This window comes from Prionailurus viverrinus, chromosome D3 (genome assembly GCF_022837055.1).
Source record: "Prionailurus viverrinus isolate Anna chromosome D3, UM_Priviv_1.0, whole genome shotgun sequence".
Taxonomy (NCBI): domain Eukaryota; kingdom Metazoa; phylum Chordata; class Mammalia; order Carnivora; family Felidae; genus Prionailurus; species Prionailurus viverrinus.
The window spans coordinates 37209973-37225282 of record NC_062572.1 but is presented as its reverse complement, the minus strand read 5'-3'; the positions used below and the strand labels follow the sequence as shown (position 1 = coordinate 37225282).

At 43.6% G+C, this 15310-nt stretch overlaps 1 protein-coding gene across 5 annotated transcripts in view; it reads left to right on the top strand.

The window, feature by feature from the left end:
* Positions 1 to 15310, top strand: part of PTPRM (protein tyrosine phosphatase receptor type M) — a 797090-nt gene that overhangs the window by 680201 nt on the left and 101579 nt on the right. For all 5 annotated transcript variants that reach the window (XM_047827576.1, XM_047827574.1, XM_047827573.1 and 2 more), the window contains one exon: positions 15086 to 15173. In XM_047827576.1, the coding sequence (XP_047683532.1) occupies positions 15086 to 15173 (88 nt within the window). The remainder of the gene's footprint in view (positions 1 to 15085; positions 15174 to 15310) is intronic.

Sequence of the window (15310 nt, the reverse complement as noted above, 5' to 3'; positions counted from 1 at the left end):
CTCTCGTGGGTCATCTTCTGCCACTAGGAATACGAAATGGAAAAGTTGGCACACGCAAGACTTCATAGCTTTGAGACCCGACGTAACAGGCAGATCTGGAGAAAGCAAGAAGACCATTTTCTGACTCGCTTGATTAACTGCCAGGACCCTTTGGCATCCCCGTATAGTTCTTAATTAAGTCTAGCTGCCGGAGTTGCCCATCGTGACAAAATAAGCCTCACCTGACGAGTGGGCTAAGAGCCATGATAAGCGGACCACATTGCCTTTCACTCGATGCTGTGTTTTGAAGGTTGTGGCAGTGGGGTGTGTCTGCCTCTGTGAGTAGGTCTGTTTTAATCAACACATCGCAGGATTGTGGTATTGGGAACAGGACATCTCCCTGCTTGCGTGCCCTATGGCTTGACTAAGAAATCAGGGACAACAGACCTCCAAAAAATTAAGACGACGCATGCTCACTCCGGGAAAGATGTTCAGAGAAGTGGAAATTGCATGGGCGTGTCCAGCACTCAGCATCAGCCCACAGAAGGAGAACTGTCTGCCAGAACCAGATTTTCTCAGTTTCCTACGCTGAGGTGACTTATCTTCCCAAAGCATTCCACTTGCTTTACTCCAACCCGGTGTCCACCGAGCTAGCCTGAGCGTAACAAGTGGTTTTCCAGGCAGTGTCGTTACACATGGCACCGTGGCTGGAACCGACACGTGGAAAGAGAATATCCCCATCTTAAACTAGTACACTGGAATTCTGGGTTACACATCAGAATCACTTCATTTTGATATCTTTGCCTCCATAACTGGCAACAATCCATATCGAAGCGTGCCAGCTGTTTTAGAATGCTAAGGCTGCCACCACAAAGTACCACTGGCTTAAACAACAGGTATTTATTTTCTCGCAGCTCTGGAGGCTGGAAGTCCAAAGTCAAGGTGCCAGAAGACTTGTTTTCCTCTGAGGCCTCCCTTCTTGGCTTGCAAATAGCCACCCTCTTGATGCCTCTTCATATGGTCATCCCTCTGTAAAAATGCCCTCTTCTTATAAGGACACCAGTCATCTTGAATTATGGCCCGCCCGTATGACCTCATTTTAAAGTAACTGCTCCTTTAATGGCCCTGCCTCCAAATATAGTCACATTCTGAAGTGCTGGGGATTAGAGCTTCAAGATGTGAATTGCTTGGGGGTGAGGGGTGCACAGTTCAGCTCATGACACTGATAGGATCACATGTCTTATTCAGGAAGTCTGAGAGATCTTGAAATGTGAGACCCAACCAAGGGGATTCCCTTGAGAGTTTCCTCCAAGGAATCCTCCAGCAACTCCTGCCCATCAGCCCCATTGGTTTGTCCCTATAAATCCTAACTTGAGCTCTCCAATATGGTGGCTACTATCCACACGTGGCTATTTAAATCTAAATTGTTTTAAATTAAAATACAAAATTCAATTCCTCAGTCACCCTGACCTTGTTACAAGTGCTCAATAACCACAAGTGGCTGGTGACCATTGTATTGGATAGCACGGATGTAGACTATTTCCATCATCGTGGGACCACCATGATCTTCTACATCTGGTAGCACCTTGCTCACTAGCTTTGGTAGTCATTAAGGAAACCCTGCAGCCTACAGCCACCTGCTCTGTACCCAGCTCTGTGCTAAGTAGGTTAAAAGTGGAGACACGGACCCTCTCTTCAGGCAACACATAATCTGATTGTGGTGATAAAACAATAAAAGGTTATATATCAGATCAGTAAAGAAAAGTTAAGTAGCACATACTCATAACTACAATAGAATTTTGGAAGGGAAAAAAAAAAAATCATTGGGAACCAGAGAAGAAAACTCATGGAAGAGGTGGGTGTGAGCTGAGTTACAACAGATCAACTTTTCAAGGCAAGACAAGGAAAGGAAGGACCCCCTCCTAGAGCAGCATCATATCCCACAGAATTGGGACATGGGAAGACACTGACGACAGCTGTTATGGTGCCCTCTTCTTGGACCTGCATTAACGTTGCTTTGGTTTCCTCCTTTTTAGCTTAGCTTCTTAGCTTCTCTTGTTTCTCTCTCAGCCTTTCCTGTCATTCATTAGTACAAACGTGGGCTCTGGCACATCCTGGCAGGTCCACAATGATATCCTCCATTCTGCTGTCTGTCCCCAGAACCGCTCTGTCTGCCTCACCCACAGTAGAATGCATGCTGCAGAGATTACCTTCATGACTGCCAAATCGATTGAGCGTGACACTTTCTGTAAGCAATCTGAACTATCCAGTACCGTGGCCACTAGCCATTTGTGCCATTGAGCACTCTTGGTGTGGTTAGGGTGACTGGGAACTGGGCAGTAGGTTTGGAATCCCTTTGGGTTGTTCAGGGAGCTTGGCTGAGCCATAAACCGAGAATCAACAATGTCTTAAAGAACATCGGTATTCTTGTGGACAATAGTACGTCTGAGATGTTATGGGTAAAGAACCTACAATAGTATTTGGAACATAGCAAGTGTGCTGCACTATCTTGTGCTATTATTAATGTCATCTATTCTGTTCTTGCCATTATCTGTTGTTCTTATTAATACTACTGAATGGATAGTTTATTGTGATTTCACTAGAAGAATACTTATGTAATCAAAATCTTCTAAGCCAAAGTTTCTTCCTTGTCACACGTCTTGGCAAATATTCAGATTCCCTTTGAGGAATTTTCTTTGCTGCAACAACAGTCTCTGCATATTGTGTGAAAGTTCATTCTGTTTTATGATGGGGATGGTAACAGGTCTTCTGAGGGCATTAGATCTTTGTTGTTTGCATTTTGAAACTGACCCTCAAATTTACTTTAATTTGCTTTAAAGTCTCTTGCCTTCTCTAAAATACTTTAAGGCAGTACTTCTAATGACATGAAACATCTTATTTTTAGTTCAATCCCAAACCTTGTAGGCTTAAATAAAAAAAAAAAAATTGAACCATGTGCCCCCAAGGTTTTAATCTAATATCTGGTTCCCTGAATATGGGCCAAGACTTCATTTTTTAAAGCATCAGCAGATTCTAAATACAACTTTTGGCAACTTCCTTTTAGCATCTGACCTTGATTCACTTAAACTAATTGTCCTTTCAGCAGATTGTAATTCTAAAAAACAACAACAACAAAAGCTATATATACTATAGGACTTTAGAGGGATTTTGAAAATTCGTACAGTGCCCTCCATCTGAACTGTGCCTTTTCAGTATTGCTTTCTCAGTCATGATGGTAATTTATTTAAAACTAGATAGGAGCATATAATTTTGTAAACGTTTTTAAGAAGCAGGCCTCAAAAATATTAAGTTCAAATTTATGACGTAGGAATCTTCTGATTTGTAATTGTCACCTCTTGATTCATTAGTGCTTATGTAGCTGCTCCTATGTGGGAGGGACATGCTCAGTGCTGAAGATATGCAGAGGCTCAGTCCTCCCCTGTGAGGCTCATGGTCAGGTTAGAGACCTGTGCTCTGTGCTTTTCTGTTAAAGCTCTACATGTTACATACTATTATACTGGCAACGTGACAGTTGTGTGGCACTTCATGTGTACAAGCTCCTTACATGTTCTTTTTCTTGAAATTCATTGGTTTTAATATTAAAAGCCATCCTGTTAAGTAATTTAAATTGTTATAGTATTCCTACTATATAAACTGAAAATCACATTCAGTACCTGACCTGTGATCACATTAGGAATCAGTCAGAGCTGGGACTTCAACCCAAGTCTTCTAGTCTTGGATCCTATACTCTTTCCTCTTCTATACCCTGTGTTGTGAGCCAAGATCGACGGTGAGTTCAGATTTCTCCCCAGGCATGAGATGCAAGCAACGAATGGTGTACAAGGTGCCTTTCTAGGAGGTCTACTCACAGCACTGAATTACAGGGTGAGAAAATGATTTCCTGTCCAGGTAGTTCTTCAGTCCTGAATTATCAGTGAGCTTTGATTTGGAGCTAGAGTGTCTGCTCCATCTCTCTTAACCCAACAAAGAATCAGAAGACATCCAAGCAGTATTGCCAGGCTGAAATAAACCCCACTGTTTGGTTTTTATTCTATTTCCTTTTTCTATTATCTTTACCTGCAGTGAGTATCTTGGCTTTCCATTTACTGTAATGATATGAAATTTCATTTCCAAATAAGTGTACTGTCTTTACATATATGGGTTAAATTTAAATCCCTAAATAAATTAGAGGAAAGTGGTCGGGGCGAGGGAAATCGTGAAGGTGGTACACAGTGACTCAAATTCCTAAGAACTTGTGGATTGCAGCTAGCCAGCATCCCTTGCCTTCCAGATTCTTGTTTCTTTTTTTTTTTTAATAAATGTTTATTTATTTTTGAGAGAGAGCATGAGTGAGTGGGGGAGGGGCAGGGCAAGAGGGAGAGAGAGAGAATCCTAAGCCGGCTCCCCGCTGTCAGTGTGGAGCCCGACATGGGGCTCGAACTCACGAGCCGTGAGATCATGACCTGAGCCGAGATTAAGAGCCAGATGCTTAACCGACTGAGCCACCCAGGCAGCCCCAAGATTCTTGTTTCATCTTTGTGTTCACCTACTTGCAACTTCCCAATCCCAAAGTATCTTGATGAAATGACAACAGTTTGTAAGGAGTACAGTCAGATGAACAAAGAATTCCACCCAAGGTCTATGGTAGGATGATTGTAACCAATAACGTTTGATCTGTTCTGAAAGATAAAGTAGCTATTTGAGGATTCCCCATGGAGGCTGTGAGTGGCTCTGTCTCTCAGGGCAGGAGAGTGAGGGGTGGTGGTCAGCAACTCCTGGAAATTTCTACCATGCCAGGATCTCTGTTCTGTGCCTGGTGCAGGCTCATTGTTTTGACTCTGTTTGGAATCTCCTCCTCACGCCCATCGACTAGGGCTGAAAGCTAAGACTTTCCTCACCAGCAGTAGTCTGCGGACCTCTAAAGTGATAGTGTCCCCAATCTTCGATAAGAAATGATGTTTGATAAAACATCAGCCCGTAAAGGAAAACAGCTAGGACTCTAATTTCATCATGGGTTATAATTTTCAATAAAAATGTTTGCTTTTAAGAGTAGAAATTGAACTTTTGACAGCGTAAATTAAAATGCAATTATTCTCCACTAAACTACTTGAAAAGGTATTTCTAATCTTGATTTCCAAATTTCTAAAGTAATTCTCCCTTCTAAATTTTTTCTCTTTAATCGCCTAGGACTTAGGTACTGCAGGAAGAGCCTGGGAATTGTTCTGATAGATTTTGTAAATTAATAGATGTCAAAAAGAGCCACAAACCTCTCATTAAAGTTTCTTTTCCTGCTACGCTTATTCATTTCCAAATCTGTCATATCTAAAAATGTATCCTTAGACTTTCAGTCACATTTGATGGAGTTTACGTGCCGTGATTTCTGAGGTGAAGACGTTTTCAAACTTACAGCTCTCCAAGAAACACCATGGAAAGGACGTTCAATTTTTTTTTAAGAGGGGGCAAGAACAAAACACTAATCCCCCCACTTCTGCGTATTTCGTAGAATCCATGGAGGAAAAATACAGACCCCCTGGAGGGAAAAAAAATGGGAAGGATTATTGTCAGAGAGACAGTAACAAAAATAGCAGCAGAGTCAGTTTAAGGATTTGTTGCCATCAAAGCCTGAAGCTTTCATATGAGAACATGAGCGGTAATTGCCAGCACCCTGATTGAGCGTTCACTGTGCATGAAGCGTGTTGCACATGTGGAGTCTGTCAGTCCTTATGACTGCCATGTTGTCAGTAGGGAGACATGGCTGGGGTTTCAAACAAGAAAGTGCCACGTGCCCAAGTGTGTTTTAAAAACTCACTCTGGAGGAAGTGTATAAACTCGTGGGCCGCAAAAGCAGCCAGGCAAGAAGCTCCTTCTGTAATCATGCAGGCAAGAGATAAGTCGAACTCAACTTTTCTGACTGTCTCAGAAGGAAAGGAGCCAGCTAGACTTTTCCAGAAGCAACTATTTGTTCTCTCAGTGTCTTAGATATTCCTTTTTCCCAAAAGGGGCTCTTACTCACCTCTGAAGATCTGGGTACCTTTAGCCCAGGCTTCCTGACAAATCACTCTTTCTGACACTCTTTCTGATTTCCTGACAAACCACAAAGGCAGGTGCGGAGGTAGAGGAAATTACAGTTCTGGAGAGGTATTAACACCTCAAACCCTGGCAAGATCTGCATCTGAGAGGAAATGAAAATTGCTCTCTCTCTGAACTGTGGGTGGCAATCCTGGAGGAAGGACTCCGGCCCAGAGTGATTTAGAAAAACTACAAAACAGTTGAACCCGGGGCGCCTGGGTGGCGCAGTCGGTTAAGCGTCCGACTTCGGCTCAGGTCACGATCTCACGGTCCGTGAGTTCGAGCCCCGCGTCGGGCTCTGGGCTGATGGCTCAGAGCCTGGAGCCTGTTTCCGATTCTGTGTCTCCCTCTCTCTCTGCCCCTCCCCCGTTCATGCTCTGTCTCTCTCTGTCCCAAAAATAAATAAACGTTGAAAAAAAAAAAATTAAAAAAAAAAATGTTTAAGGGGCACCTAGGTGGCGCAGTCGGTTAAGCGTCCAACTTCAGCCAGGTCACGATCTCGTGGTCCGGGAGTTCGAGCCCCGTGTCAGGCTCTGGGCTGATGGCTCGGAGCCTGGAGCCTGTTTCCGATTCTGTGTCTCCCTCTCTCTCTGACCCTCCCCCGTTCATGCTCTGTCTCTCTCTGTCTCAAAAATAAATAAACATTTAAAAAAAATTTTTTTTAAAAAACAGTTGAACCCGGTGCTTTCACCGGCTTTTAAAATAAAGCAGTCCTCTTGTTGGTGCTGCTGTGACAGAGCACTCACTGGCATCACTGTTTTGACACTCCATCCAATTACCGTGGCGTCCTTGGACTTGCGCGGGTAATACAGTGAGGACAGGGCCAGGTCCCAGTTCCAGAATCTTTGCAAAATTAATTGATCTTATGATGTCCCCCATGACCAAGAGATAGGCAATGCCGAAGTCAAAGACGTAGACTTTGGCCAACTTGTATATACTGAATTAAACAGTGCTATAAAATCCGTGTGCCATGCCTGTTCTCCCTGCGTGTAAGCAGCAGAGCACCCATCAGGACCATCTAGAAAAATCTACGGGCAGGGGCGCCTGGGTGGCGCAGTCGGTTAAGCGTCCGACTTCAGCCAGGTCACGATCTCGCGGTCCGTGAGTTCGAGCCCCGCGTCGGGCTCTGGGCTGATGGCTCAGAGCCTGGAGCCTGTTTCCGATTCTGTGTCTCCCTCTCTCTCTGCCCCTCCCCCGTTCATGCTCTGTCTCTCTCTGTCCCAAAAATAAATAAACGTTGAAAAAAAAAAAATCTACGTGCAAAAGCAGCCCTGGAGTTTTCAAACTGAGAAAGGTCATCCTCGTGGTTGACCCTTGAGAGCCGCTTTGAGGGCAAGTGCCCGGGAATCAGGGACTCCCCAAAACTCTTAAGTGGCCTCTGCATCATCAGTGGGTGCGAGTTTTGTCATGTGTGTGGGAGGACAGACGTCCATCCCCCAGAGAAGGCATCCCACACCAGAGGAGTCGCTGGGCACTGCTGAGAACGTAGAACTTCATCATTAAGCGCTCTTCCAGAGTTCAAAGAGAAGGATGCGGGACACAAAAGGGCTGAGCATCCCCAAACAGCTACACTCTGCCTCTTAAAATTAATGCTCAACAGCAACTCACTCTAGATACATCAAAGTAGCCCCCCTTTTAAAGCCACGATGGGGCGCCTAGGTGGCTCAGTCAGTTAAGCATCACACTTCATCTCAGGTCATGATCTCATGGCTTCATGGGTTTGGGCCCCTCATCGGGCTCTGTGCTGACAGCTCAGAGCCTGGAGCCTGCTTCAGATTCTGTGTCTCCCTCTCTCTCTGCCCCCACCCCTGGCTCACTCTCTCTCTCTCTCTCTCTCTCTCCCTCTCTGTCTCTCTCTGTCTCTCTCTGTCTCTGTCTCTCTCTCTCTCTCTCTCTGTCTCTCTCTGTCTCTGTCTCTCTCTCTCTGTCTCAAAAATAAATAAACATTCAAAAAGAAATTTTTAACCTGTGTTACCTGCCTCAGTCTCTGTAATTCCATGGGCTGTTGGCCCCGCCCACTGAAGGTTCAGCAAGAGCCACTGCTGTGCAGCTAACATTGTCCCCACTTTTCCTCCGTCACTCAATTCAAGAGTGGTACTTCTCTCTGATCAGTGGTGTTCAGGTTGTTTTCTGCTTCCATACACTTGAGGGATATGTCACATCATTAGCAGGAGCTTACTACCGCAGTGATTCTGAAGGTGGAAAGAGACTTTGGCATTAGGCCCATTTCAAGAAAAGCAGGTAGACTGAGGATCCTTCAGAGTGCACATGGCTTCACATCCCCTGAGGAAATTGCTGCGCGGATGGCGCAGAGCTATGTGTAATCGAAGAGGCTTATTCCACAAAGAACGGAAACTAGAAATGCTTGGTGGCTTATGACCCACGACCAGAGTGACTTCAGACTGCTGCGTGCACAGTGCAATGCAGTGGGCACAAAGCCACGTGTTCTTGCCAGCTTTGTGGCCAGCAAGGGGCATCACAGGGTTCAAAGCTGGGGTCCAGGTCCTAGCTTCTGCTTGCTGACTGTTTCTGCGCATGGAAACATCATATAATATTTTCAGGCTGCAAACCTCAATTCCGTTGTCAAAAGAGAAAGAGACGTTAGGTAAAGAAAGGCAGTATGACTATTGCCAAGATCATCGCATGCCTGGATCCTCTTGCAAAATAGAAAAATTCTGCAAAATTGGGAATCGGACTCTGTTTCAGTGAAACATGGCCATTTGAAGTGCTGAGAGTGATTAGCCGCTTCCTTAAAAATGCCAAGCGGTGTTCACATTTAGATTTCAGGTGGTTTAGCCATAACGCAGTTTGTGTGTCTAGATTTGGGCTTTTACCCTGCCCCAACCTCATTTGCCCATAATGCATCACATGCTCCCTCCGGCTGCCTCTGTCCAGGACACAGGAGAATGGCTGTGACTGCAGACCACACGGGAGCACATCTTGGGGCCACCTTCCCATCACCACTCCACTCTGAGCCATCAGGCAATTTTAGGTGTCTTCAGCTGCTTTCGTATGATAGCAATAAATGGTTTACATGGCCCTAATCAAATGCAGTGCCTGGAAGAAGCAGAAGAAGTATGTGCAGAAAACAAAGAAAGTTCAGAGACTTTGCATGCCCCAGCAAGTCCATCTTCCTTCTTTCAGGGTGACGGCTTTAGTCATTTTATGTGCCCGGTCTTATTCATATGAGAAAGGGAGGAAAAATTCCATTTCAGAAGCTTTCTGAAAAAATCTTGACCCCGCACTGCCTGAAAACATACTGTACATTATGCACAGCCTTGACCTGCATCCCTTTCTTCCTGGCAGCTTTTCAGTTGAATAGGATTTTTTTTTCTCCTTTTTTAATATCTGGGAGCTGTGGCGTTTGTAACAGACTGCATCATTTTGGAGTAACGTTCTCTTGAGGTGGGCAACTGAGATGTATAATTATATCTCATGGAAAATGATAGTGGTATGTGGGGTGGGGGAGGAGGTTATTGAATCACAAAGACATGTTCCCCATTCAGAAAAAAATGACTGTATGCGGGATGTTCAATTTCCTTCTGCTGTCTGCCCATGGAGAACACAGCATCTTAGAGTGGAGAAGTCATTGGTATTCACTGGAGCTTGCCTGGTTTCATTTTTATTGTTTCTGAGACTTATTACTCTTTCAGAGTGGTTCCCAGGTTTGCTGCCTTTTTCTCAGTATATATGAGCTAAGGTAGTCAGAGGAAACACTTTAATTACATTTTAAGTAGAGCCAAAGCATAAGTATATTTATGAAAATTCTAACAGAAGGTGCAGTGAGACCATTAACTTAAATCCCCAAAATACATAAAATGTTTTTTCGTAATAAAAAGTCCATTGTTGGCGTGTTAAATTGTATGTGCATATTAAAAATCTGTGCTAAACACTAAATATTGCCTAAATGTCCATACTGTATTTTACATTCCTCCTGTAAAAAAGTGTCCTGGGAATGTGGACCGTCATCGTCGGTCTCCCAAGCTTGTCCTTATGTGGCTGTCCCACTGTCTCTCACCGGACCGCTTTTTCAAAAGCACACCTGCGCCTTGGTTAAATTTGATTTTAATGAACCTGCTCGTAACCGTCAAGCAAATAGTATGAGACGAGAGATCAAGGAGTTGGAGTTTGTACTTGAACTTGAACATAACAGTTGGTCTCGGATACAGGGAAACATAAGGGGCGGTAAGCAGAGAACCCCCTCCCCCGCCCCCAAACAGACGCCAGACATTGGCATGTGCTCAGGAATCCTCTGATTCCTTCAAGGAACAGAGTTCTATTTTCTCAGCACCAGGAGGGTTCAAAACCTCGTTGGCTTTACTTTCAACAAATCTGATAGGAGCAGCCCTTAGTGGATACCACATAAAATACATGGTGACTATACTCACCTCCCGAAAGATACTTGGTTCAGAGTAGGGGTCTTCTCAAAGCAGTCAATTTATGTAATTCTAAAGGGACACATAACTTTTGACCTTCCTGAAGATAAGAAAAAAAGAAAAAGGATAGCTGAAGAACCTTGCCAGATTAAAAAAAAAATCCACAGAAGAAAATCATATGAAATGTGGGTTGATTTGCTTAATTTATTAGAAGATATTTAAGTACCTCTCTGAGTTCGTGGACACTAACTAAACTTACAGCAGGAATCACTTCACAAGATTTGTACCTCACACCATTACGCTGTACTCCTTAAACTTACACAGGGCTGTATGTCAAGTGCATCTCAGTAAAACTGGAGAAAATGTATTTAAAAGTCAAAAGTTAAGTGAAATAGGACTTGATAGAATGATTGCATCGCAAAATTACTTCATTTTCCTCAGGTGTATTTCACTGGTAGGTTTATTGGGGACTATTGGTCCATCTCATGGTCTGAAAAAAAAAGGGGTGCGTCTCAGTGGTCAAAAAGGCTCGGGCTCTTGGGAGAATGAGAAGTCTGTGTCAGGCCTCGCTATGGACCAGATGAGATGCAATATTCTAGAGCCTTGATGAACTGCATTCCTGCTTTGATTATGATTCTTGCTTAGAATTCCCAAACCAGGAAAGCAGGGGCTCACAGTGTGGAAGACCTATATATCATGTCACAGTTTCTTGGAACGCTCAGTGGCCCTAGAGCTATAGATAAAGTTTTATTTTCTAACTAGAAATTGAAACAGGTGATGTATGCTAACAAAAAGCCATAGCATTTAAAACTGGGTCCATCTTAGGAAATAAAAAATCATCATCACCATTGACAAAAGGAAACAGAAGCCAAGTTAGTCAATCCAGAAAGCCCTTTTTTTCCTCTCTCTGTACTCCCCATAGGTATATTTCTTACTTTCTAAGCCAAAGACAAGGACCTGTGGTTCTAATAATTGCAGATGTATTCATGGGGAGATTGGCTATATAAATGGAATCAGAACTCTTCCAGAAAACGCAAGACTGGTCACAATGTCCATAAGGAGTCAGGACGCAATGGATAACACTAGTCACCTCATCTTTTTCATGGAGCAGCACTTTTTGTTGTGTTTTGTTTCACCTTCAAGAAAATAATACACTTGTCTGCTTAAAAGTAATTCACATAATTCCTGGATAGGAAGGTGAAGAGGCTTATTGCAAGAATGTCCTCCCATTTCTGCTCGCCTGCTGCTGCTTCCCTGCCATGATCATATTATCCTACAAGATCAGAAAATTTCTGTTTTTGTAAGAGTGAATGAAGTTTACTTGACATCTCTTCTATTCTCTTGTTGTAAACCTTCATTTAGAGACAAGGAGATGTGATCAAGATGTAGAAAGCAATCATTGGCCACAGATATTGAAAGAGGGTTTCAAGTCCTTGTCAGGGGAGGTGTGGAACAGAAAAATCCGTGGATTAAGAGTCAAAAACCATTGAGGCCTGACCCAGGCCTGTGTGTTATGAGCTGGTTGTGTTCTTTCTACATCTCACGTCCCTCAACTTGGGAGCAGGGAAACATCCCTCCGTGCCTGACTGCTCTCCTGAGCTTTAGTTGAGACAGTGGGCTCGTTCATTCTGCAAGCACTTAAGAAGTACACAGTAGTAAGTGCTTGGAAGTGGGCCCCAAGTGGGCTTGGACTTGGGCCCCACCTTAGGAAAACATGCCGTGAGCTACATGCCATGATCAAATGTAAGGGGATCGGTTATCGTTTCATTGTTTGTTTCTGTCTGCTTCCTGGCCACCAGTTACCTGACAACATGAGGTTAAAATACCTGTTTTTATTTATTTTTTTTTAATTTTTTTTTTCAACGTTTATTTTTGGGACAGAGAGAGACAGAGCATGAATGGGGGAGGGTCAGAGAGAGAGGGAGACACAGAATCGGAAACAGGCTCCAGGCTCCGAGCCATCAGCCCAGAGCCCGACGCGGGGCTCGAACTCACGGACCGCGAGATCGTGACCTGGCTGAAGTCGGACGCTTAACCGACTGCGCCACCCAGGCGCCCCATAAAATACCTGTTTTTAAAAGCAAGGGCTATCGGAAGGCCTATGATTGTCACAAATGCTAAAGAAATAGCTGTGATGTGCCCGCCTTCCCCACAGGAGAACATCTTCTTGTTGGAAAGGGAAGGGATTCATGTGGCTTTGCCTCAGGTGACCTAGGAGCATTATTTTTACTAGTTGTATAAGTACCTGTCCCCCTCGTACACTGCTGATACTCCTCTCTCTCTCTCTCTCTCTTTCTGCCTCTCTCTCTCTTTGTGTGTGTGTATGTGTGTGTGCACGCGGGTGTGCCCAACACACGCACACACACACATGCACACATGCCCTAGGATAGTGTTCACCAGAGGCCATGGACTCTCCTGGAAGACTTTTCCCTTCTTCATCTTCCTACAAAAAAAACAAAACCTGAAAACTTTTAGATGGGCGGAAAAGGCAAAGGGGATTGAAATTGGCAATTACATCATGACAAACTCAAAGTAGAATTAAACTGTTATGAGGGCAGTCAGATAATAGTTATTACTCAACTGTAAAATAATTGTCATTCATAGGGTAACAAAGACACTATTCAGAAAAAGAGTCTGACTCTAAAAGCCCTGAAGCTATTTTTAAATGCGTATTTCATAGCAGAATAGAAGTTGCATGTCTGAATAAATCCTTTATCATATGATAGCCTTGTTCCTGAGGGAATTAACTAGTGATTTTCATTGCTAGTATTTCTATTGACTTAATTTATTAATAACCTGAAAATGTTTTTCCTTGTAATTTGTCCTACATCATGTGGTATTCACCCTTCAATTAACAATGTATGCTGTGACTCTGTTAATAGAACTATAGGTAATAAGACGTCTGATCCTCGTCTGCCGCCATGTTGTTTCAAAATGATAAATAGAATGTAAGAACTATTACAGTAATAAGGTGTCAAGGATGATCGTGACTAAGGTACCTTAAATTAAGACAGGCAATTTAAAACTGTAATGCTTATGTTCACAGTGTTATTTTTTCACTGTTGCGTGTTACAAAATGGAGTGTCCCTGCTTCTTTGTTGTATGGAGGGACTGATACCAGTGGTTCAGTGCTGGGATAGGGCTCTTTTCCAGCCAGTCTCTGGTGGTCAATGAGCTATTTGGTTAACAGCAGGATCAATACACATCAGAAAAAGGCGTAGACTTCACACACGATACATAGGCAGGTTTCCCAGGTATTTGAGCCCCTCGCACACTTAAGCGACACAAGTAAAGCTTCATCCATCACCAAACACTGTGATCGCTCATTCACTTAATAGCCAATTATTGGATTCCTGCCATGAGGCAGAGGTTGTGCACAGACAACAATGAAACCACGCAGTCCCTGCCCTCAGGGAGTTTATAGTCTGGCGGCAGATACAGTAGGATGAGCTGCACACCATCCACTTCATGGTCAGGTCTGTGCAACACGCCAGGAGGTGAGGCTCCCTCGTGGGGCCTCTGAGCAGGTGGGTCTTACCCCCTGCAGCAATACTAATGCAGTTTTACTAATGAGCCAGAACTGGACCCATAGAAAGTGATACTAAGTAGGTCCCATTGAACCACAGACTGATCACTAAATATTGGTAATGGTCGGAAATGGACAAGATGGCCAAACACTGTAAGGAGGACAGATGAGAGTTTCAGTTCTAAAGAGAGAACTTGAAAAGCCACCCTGGGCATGTTTGAGGGTGTGAGTTCCTGAAACCACATCCTCTGGCCCTGAAGCATCTCAGAATGGTGCTGTCATCCATCCGCTCTACCTTTCTATCTTCTCCCTCCTCCTCTCCTCTTCTTTCCCAGTCGGTACCAAGAAGGAAGTGGAAGAGTAGCTGTGGCAAAGAGAAGAAATCAGTTTGACTAACCGCTTCTTACTTCCGTCCTTCTTCCCCTTCCCTCTCTATACACTTGGCTACACAAGGATAAAAGGGAAGGTGAACTGAAGTGGAAATACAAGTCTCGGACTTTTTTTCACTTTGTCAACTGATACCAACGGATATATTCGTTATCATTTGAACAGGAAAAATATATATCTGACTAATAACATGAAGATTAAAGACCCTGGGCATAATAATGCCAAATCCTTAAATAAATGGACATCTAAGCTCCATTAAAAAGGAAGAGAAAACTCTGGCAGGATTTATTACGGGATTTTAGCCTTGAAGGCATGAAGTCATAGCTTACCCACCTTGACAGTTTTAACCAAAAATCACCTTCTTTCAGTTAGCGATTGGGAAGAAAAACGACATCTTTGCATCTCTGAAGACAATAATGAGAAATGGTAATATAATTAAGACATTGAGGGACATGTTCATTCTTTTTCTGTATTAAATTGATTAAAGTCGGATAGGGTGAACTTGACCATTTTAATGGCTTGTGCGATAAACTGTGAATTCACACTTCAGCCCCCATCCATGTATGTAATGTAGCAAGTAAAGGAAAACAAAAAGTTAACGTATTTAGTCCATTCTCTCTTTCCTGTGAACATCCTTTTCCCTTCTTGACCCTTGCTGTACATTTTTAAAGAACATCCTCCATCATTAAGATCCTGTGTTTACTGCACCAAATTGTAATTCTCCGTGTCACTTTTCTCTTTCTTCCAGAGCTTCTTTGAAGGGCAGTCTGCACCATGGGACTCCGCTAAGAAAGATGAGAACAGAATGAAGAACAGATATGGGAATATCATTGCATGTAAGTGTTGACAGCGTGATTGTGCTGTGGTATAACTTTCTTTTCGCATCTGCTAAGATTGACCACCAGCCTCACGCAGTGAGAATTTACAGTGCAATTACCGCCTTCATCCTTCTGGAAAAGCCGGTGTAATGCTT